General features: G+C 32.0%; 1 protein-coding gene across 1 annotated transcript; it reads right to left on the minus strand.

Annotated features, from left to right (window-relative positions):
* Positions 1–6,598: 6,598 nt before the first annotated feature.
* LOC112528062 (root allergen protein-like) lies at positions 6,599–7,406 on the minus strand. Its single transcript, XM_025138965.1, has 2 exons — positions 7,141–7,406; positions 6,599–7,029 (listed from the first exon to the last, which is right to left on the minus strand). The coding sequence occupies exons 1-2, from the start codon at positions 7,319–7,321 to the stop codon at positions 6,737–6,739; spliced, it is 474 nt and encodes a 157-aa protein (XP_024994733.1). The 5' UTR covers positions 7,322–7,406; the 3' UTR covers positions 6,599–6,736.
* Between the last annotated feature and the right edge of the window lie 424 nt (positions 7,407–7,830).

The raw sequence follows: 7,830 nt of genomic DNA on the forward strand, positions 1-7,830 counted from the left end.
ATGTTTTACCTAAGCAGGGAACATAGATTCACCTTTACACTTCTTCTCCTCCCAAGCAGTTGGATCAATGTTAGAACCACCAAAAGTTGTTGCCTACACAAACAATAACATACATGGCTTAAACCATCATCAAGGCCAATCAACAATTGTTTCTAAAGCATGCAGTGCCCATTTTGCATAGTTCTAATACACTGCCCATTTTGTTCCAATTTCATTTTAGTAATATTTTTTGCTTCTGGGTATCTTCCCTAAAAGTAAGTTAATGTGAAACCTATAAACCATCAGGTTCAATGCAAGCATTCTTACCAACCAAAAAACTTAATTTTATATCAAATGATCTAATATGGGCAAATGAGATGATACTTTCTTGGTTTTAGTTTTTTTTTTCCTTGGGTTGGAGGAGGGGTAGGAATGTAACAAAACCATACATTTTGCCACATACCAACCACATGAAAAAGCAAGGGATAGAACTATTGGTAACAAATATCATCTTTACGTGCCATGATATTGTAAGGGTATAAACATCAATTCATGGTAACTAACAAACAAAATCGTAGAATTCAAAATCAAATAAATAGTCTACAAAAATATAAACCAATTGAATAATCTTTTTACTGTTAAGTCATTTTTGTTGTTGGTTAGCCCTTTAGCTTCTATAGTTTTTAGCTGATGAGCAGCTGTAACTTTGATGAAAGGTTCATAATTTGCTGGTGAATGCCTTTTTTCTAACACTTGTGGAATATTAATTTCAATAAATCAGGTGGTGAAGATACTTTCAGCTTTTGATCACTCAGTTGGTGGTATTAACGGTGCTGATGAAGAAGGTTGGGCACCACTGCATTCAGCAGCAAGCAGTGGAAACGTTGAGATAGTCAAGATTTTGCTAGACAGAGGTTGGCTGATTGTTTTTTAGTTGCACGTATACTAATTTTTTCGGCTCTAATGCTAACTCAGATAGATATTATATATACTTGTAGTAAAAATAGATGTATTTTGTTAAGTAAGTAGCTAGTTCAAAATGTTGGATTCCTTGAAAATTTGAGGTGATTGAACACATTAGTAATTTCAAGTTTAATCCAGTCCATTCCAATAAAATAAGATCAGACAAATGCTTTCACTCATGTCCCATGGCCAATCTAATATAAGATGGGTAAATGTAATGCACCTACAATAGCTTCTTGAGACAAAATTATAACTTTTTAGGGTAACATTATACAGTCTCTATCCTTGATTTTCTTCCAGCAACATCATATCCTATATGTTCCTCCTTGTACACTCTAGAAGATCATAACCAATAGTGTCAAGGAGACCAACCTATTACAGTAGATTAACACTAAAATAACATAAAAAATCTGGATATTACCTCGTGGTTAACAGCTGTAGATTTAATCACGCCAGATTAATGAAAAGAAAAAGCATCTGGGTCTTACTTCCTCGTTGAGCTATCAAAATTCCAGCTGATGAAAATCATAGAAAATACATATCCTTCAAGGAGAATGTCAGGTGAAAGAACCCATATTTATAGGGCTGTATTTCTTGATTCATCATGGTTATAAATGGTATAATATTCATGGTTGTTTGTTAACCTATGCAAAATCTCGGACTAAATATCTACCAAAGATAGAGGAAAAGGGTACATTTGTAAACTATTATTGCTACTCTCTATCTTCTACATCATAAACTCAAAAAATGACAATGGTTCTGTCTTGAATCAAGATTCTTTGGATGTTTTCCTATCCATAAACCATCTATCTACCCTCCTGCTATTCTGAAATTACAACAGATGAAAGAATCGAATCAGGAGAGAGGTTTAGGAAAACCAAAAAAGGTACGTGTGCTAAGTGGTCTAGTAGCATACAGGCTATACAAAAAGGTACGTGTGCTTATATATACATAGAGAGAGGTTTAGGAAAACCCAAAAAAAATGAAAAATTAACATCCTAATAACTAAGAAGTCAGTCAGATAATTCATGTTTTACCAAAGAAGGGAACGTAGATTCACCTTTACACTTCTTCTCCTCCCAAGCAGTCGGATCAATGTTAGAACCACCAAAAGTTGTTGCCTACACAAACAATTACATACATGGCTTCAACCATCATCAAGGCCAATCAACAATTGTTAATTTTAAGCTTAAGTTCCATTAAAGCAAAGATATAAAAAAGGAAGGGTGGGCCTATAAGTTTCTGAAGCATGCAGTGAATGGGAAAACTGATCAATGGAGATTAAGTAAATGTGGATGCAATCTATTAAGCGCATTGCAAACTCGAGTACAAAGTGTAATGAAAAACCAAGTATTTTCTAACATGACAGCCCTCAAGTAGCTGTATTATAGTGTTTTCTTGTGTAAAATTTAAGATAAATCTAAACAAATCCATAATAGATCTAAGGAAATCATAGCAAGATAAAACGCAAATCCAAATTCTTTTAAGTGAGAACTCATGGGTTCATCAAAATATTTATCCATGTGATCCAAAAACAGAGATACCATATACATATGTAACTGCATTCTGAAGCACAAAATCTCTACTCCATTGCTTTCAAGAAATTTGACATCATCAGATGACCCTAACCTAACTCAAAATCAAGTATGATATTAAAGAAAAATAATTACCTTTGAGAACCTCCAAAGAATCGCTCTGAATCGCTTGAGGTCAGTCCAGAATAGCTTGAATCGCTGCACACAAACTAACCAAATAAACCCTAACTTAACTAAATCAGATGACCCAACTCAAATCAAGTAAGAAAATACACAATAAACTAAATCAGATGACCCTAACCTAACTCAAAAACATAAACAGTTGGGCCGTATTATAGTGTTTTCCATGTACAAAGTGTAATGAAAAACCAAGTATTTTCTAACATGACAGCCCTCAAGTAGCTGTATTATAGTGTTTTCCATGTCATACATGATGTCAGAAGCACTGAAGGAGCTTAGAGCCAAAGCTCAAAAGGGAGGTGTTGGTGTCAAGTAAAGTGGGATGTAGTGAGATAAATACAATACATCTTCTTGTGTAAAATTTAAGATAAATCTAAACAAATCCATAATAGATCTAAGGAAATCATAGCAAGATAAAATACAAATCCAAAAACAGAGATACCATATACATATGTAATTGCATTCTGAAGCACAAAATCTCTACTCCATTGTTTTCAAGAAATTTGACATCATCAGATGACCCTAACCTAACTCAAAATCAAGTATGATATTAAAGAAAAATAATTACCTTTGAGAACCTCCAAAGAATCGCTCTGAATCGCTTGAGGTCAGTCCAGAATAGCTTGAATCGCTGCACACAAACTAACCAAATAAACCCTAACTTAACTAAATCAGATGACCCAACTCAAATCAAGTAAGAAAATACACAATAAACTAAATCAGATGACCCTAACCTAACTCAAAATCAAGTAAGAAAATACGCAATAAACTAACTCACCTCCACAAAATCGGCTGAATCGTGTGGGATTTGAGAATCGCGTGACAAAAGCGTGAATCGTGCTTCATCATTTATAAACACTGTAAGTCGCCTGAATCGTTTTCTTGAAGAATGAATCGTCATCTCTGAAATCGTGCATGGAGATAGCGCGATAGAGAGAGCGAGATAGAGGTGCGTTGGAAAAAGGAGCGTCTTGACCAGGAGGATAGGTATGCTTTAAGGGTAATACTAATGTATAAAGAAGTTATACATTTTAAGACTTTAAGACTTTCTGCATTAAAGAGTAGTACCTTGTGCATGATAAAGTGTTTTTAAGACTTTGGGCAAATTTGCTTTATAAAGTAATATAGATATATATATAGACTTGGGACCATGTGAGATCAAGGGTTTTTCGTGAGACCCGTAAGACCAATTCTCAAATCTTGGATTAGATCTACAATTTGAATATTCATAATCACAAAATTGCCACGACTTCTCAATAATCACAAAATTGTCACCGTACAACTTTAGACCATTAGATCATTAGCTTATAAAGTTGATCAATGAACATAAATTGGTCTTACGTGTCTAACGAAAAACCCTTGGTCTCACATGGACCCAACCCTATATAGACTTGGGATCATGTGAGACCAATGGTTTTTCGTAAGACCCGTAAGACCAAGTATCAACCATTGGGTTAGATCTACAATCTAACAATCTGAACATTCATAAACTCCCCGAGACTTCTCAATAATAACAAAATTGTCACCGTGCAACTTTAGACCATTAGATCATTAGCTTATAAAGTTGATAAATGAACATAAATTGGTCTCACGAGTCTCATGAAAAACCATTGGTTTCACGTGAACCCTATATATATATATACAAAGAGAGAGAGATAGGCGGGTTACGTTGAAAACCGCTCAATTCTTAAACACCATGCAAACCAATTTCGAATAATAGGAAAATTCCATTTCTTTAAATTGATTTTAATCAATAAGGGCTTAATTGTCATTTAAGTTGTTTTTTGATTAATAATGGAAGGTATTATAATTTGTTAATTTTAGAAACATAATAAGTGGTTACGTTAAATACGGTGGGATTTAATTGGTTTTTTTAATTTAGTTTTTTAAAATTTAAATATGTTTAATTTAGTTTCAGAATTATACGGATTAGAGAAATTGAAATTTAAAATCAGAAATTATTTGATGAAATTGTTTCATTTTTTATTTGTTTATCTTGTTCACTTAATGGTTATGAATTTCTATGGTACGGTAGATGTAGTAATTTAATGAAACGTGTTCATATATCAAAAGCTTTATTGATGAAATTGTTGCATAATTTACGTGAATATGAAAATATGTTCCGTTAGAAAAATGGCAGTAATTTAATTGGTAAAAGGAACACAATTTAATGAAACGTATTCAGATTGTTTTATGAACACGTTTATGGATGAAGTTGTTTAATGAAACTTTTATGGATGAACTTGTTGCATAATGTAATTTCTTTGGATAATCATGTTTCCTTGTCAACAATTGTTGATGAAATTAATTGTTTCATCCAATTGTTTTTTTTTTGTTGATCTTGTTCACTTAATGGTTATGAATTTGTATGGTATGGTGAATGAAGTAACTTAATGAAACGTGTTCAGAGAAAAAAAATTATCGATGAAATTGTTGCATAATTTACTAGGATACAAAATATATTCTTGGATAATCTTGTTTCCTTAGCAACAATTGCTGATGAAATTGTTTCATTTTTTTTTTGGATCTTGTTCACTTAATGATTATGAATTTGTATGGTATGGTGGATGCAGTACTTTTAATGGTTATAATTGTGAAACAGGTTCATGTTATGGTTATTGTAAATGGTTGATATGTTAATGTTAAGAACATGGTGTGTAATTGACAAACAATGAAATCATTTCATAGTAAGATTGAAACGGATCCATCTTCTGAAAAACATGAAAATGACAGATGTCTGCTCTAGAAAAACGTTGATTTGTGTATTAAGAAAACGGTGAAACAATTTCATTCATTAAAACAATGATTTTTAATGAACACGTTCATGGATGAACTTGTTTAATTTTCAAGATTATTCTAACATTTTTGGTTAGAATCTTTGAAAGTACAAGATGATATATAGAGTTTCTAAAACAATGATTTTGTTTCATTAATATTAGGATATACATGATCTTGTTGCCTCAGTTAATGATATTTCATATTTTACATTTTTGATCTTCAATTAAAAAATAAACTTTTATTTATTAATTTATTTTTATTTCCTAATATAAACAAATCTAATCTTAATCATTGATCAAGAAAATAGATGGATGAGATTGGTTTGTATGGTTTACACAAATGAGGTCAGTTTTCATTTGATCCCTCCCCTCTCTTTCTCTCTCTCTCTCTCTCTCTCTCTCTATATATATATATATATAATGTTAACCAAAAAAATAGTGTTAACTTTGTAAACTCGTTAGACCAATTATAATAATTCTTTAGTGATGGTTAATTCAAATGTTAGAGCCAATGATTAAGGGTATATAAATAATTTTCACTTGTAAGTTATTTCATCATATTAAATGGGATGTTACAAAGAAAAAATGTTTGTTTTTAAGGATGATAATTATATCATCCTTTTCAAGATTGTCAATGATTATGTTCAAGTTAATTTGACTGATGGATAATCAAAATGAACACAATACCATTCAACATATTGATTCAGATGATTTCTTTATTTCTAGTATTCTGAATGATATGTCCATTAGTGAATTCAGTTCATAAGATGCTCATGCGTGAACCAGAGACATTAATACACAAAAAAATGGGCATGGTTCTAAATAACTCGTTATGGTGTCAAAGCTTGGGTTTACCGGTGCGTTAGCCCCTATGGCTCCACTCTAAAAGACTTGACTTGCACTGTAACGCACCAAAAAAAAATTAAAAACTAAAAATTTAAATAGGTAAATATTTACTCACTTTCCCGTACAATAAATCATACACAAGTTCTTTGAAATTTGAAAAAAGTAACGAGTAGATATTCAAGATATTTAATCCCGATTTTACACTCGTGGTATCAATTTCTATAAACTTTATATATTTGGTATCGGATACCTAAGGTACACAAAAAATGGACAAGGAAAATAAGCATGCCATAAATTAGAGAAAATTGTTTTTATCACATCAAACCCAAACATGGTACACTATAAATTGGATCATTGTCCATTATTTCAAACCGTAACAGAGAAAGTAGCACAAAAACACACTAACGAAGATGAAAAGGATTTGAATCCATAAAAAAACATGTTGATGAGGATAACTCAATAAGATTCGGGATGAGCAGCACCATAAGCCTCGATAGCCTTGTAGGTCTTCTCATATATTTCCTTTTCAGCCTTAAGAATCTCTTCAGATGGTTTATCGCTGCCTTTGCAGTTATAAATGACTGTTTGCTTGAATTTGCTTCCTCCATCACAAGGTACAACCTTAATATGATGAGTGATAGAGTCCAATATCCCCATCAAGCAGTCACCATCGAAAAACGAGTAGCTATAGCTAAAGTTGCTCGTGTCAATGGCATCAACCTTATATTTTCCACTTGTGAATGGGACGGTTGCAGTAGGTAATTTATGTTCAGAAACAAAACATAAACAAGCAGTAATGAATTAAAACCATCAATTAATAGTCATCTAACAATTTGGATGAGAATGAATGAATTTCTTACCATCACCGAATGTGAAGATCTTCTTGGTTCCGACATCTCCATTGCCTTCGATTGTCTCGATAGACTTAAAGACATCAGGGTTGACTTTAGGCGCAATATTATCAAAATCACTGAATACTTTAAAAACCTTATCGGCGGGATATGAAGAAGGAATCTCAATTTCAATACTAGCGGAAGTCATGATTTACTAATCACTAATCACAAACGAAATATAGAAGAAAAGGAGGATCTTCTTTACAAAAGGAGTGGATGATTTTGTTGTAATGAATTGTGAATAGACTTGGTGGTATTTATAGGCCAACCCACATGGAAACTGGAAAGGTAGCCATCAACTTTGACCCCTCGCTCCTTCGCATAAATTTAACATGAATTTATTGCAACTATAAATATATATATATATATATATATATATATATATATATATACTTTGTATCATTTGAGATAAGTCTATTTTCATAAACTAATGAGACCATATTTCACATGTAAAACTTCAAAGTTAAATATTATTGTGATAACCAGATCCTGGTTATCACCTAAGGTAAATTTATACGTGAATATTTGACTAAATGATTACGTGATTGCATGATAATTGATACATGCCGGTATGAGAATTTGTGCATTTATTAAAAATATATATATATATATATATATATATATTTATTCATACATATATTATGCATATGTGAGCTA

The sequence above is a fragment of the Cynara cardunculus genome, assembly GCF_001531365.2.
Source record: "Cynara cardunculus var. scolymus isolate 2C chromosome LG 15, CcrdV1, whole genome shotgun sequence".
In the NCBI taxonomy this organism is placed as follows: domain Eukaryota; kingdom Viridiplantae; phylum Streptophyta; class Magnoliopsida; order Asterales; family Asteraceae; genus Cynara; species Cynara cardunculus.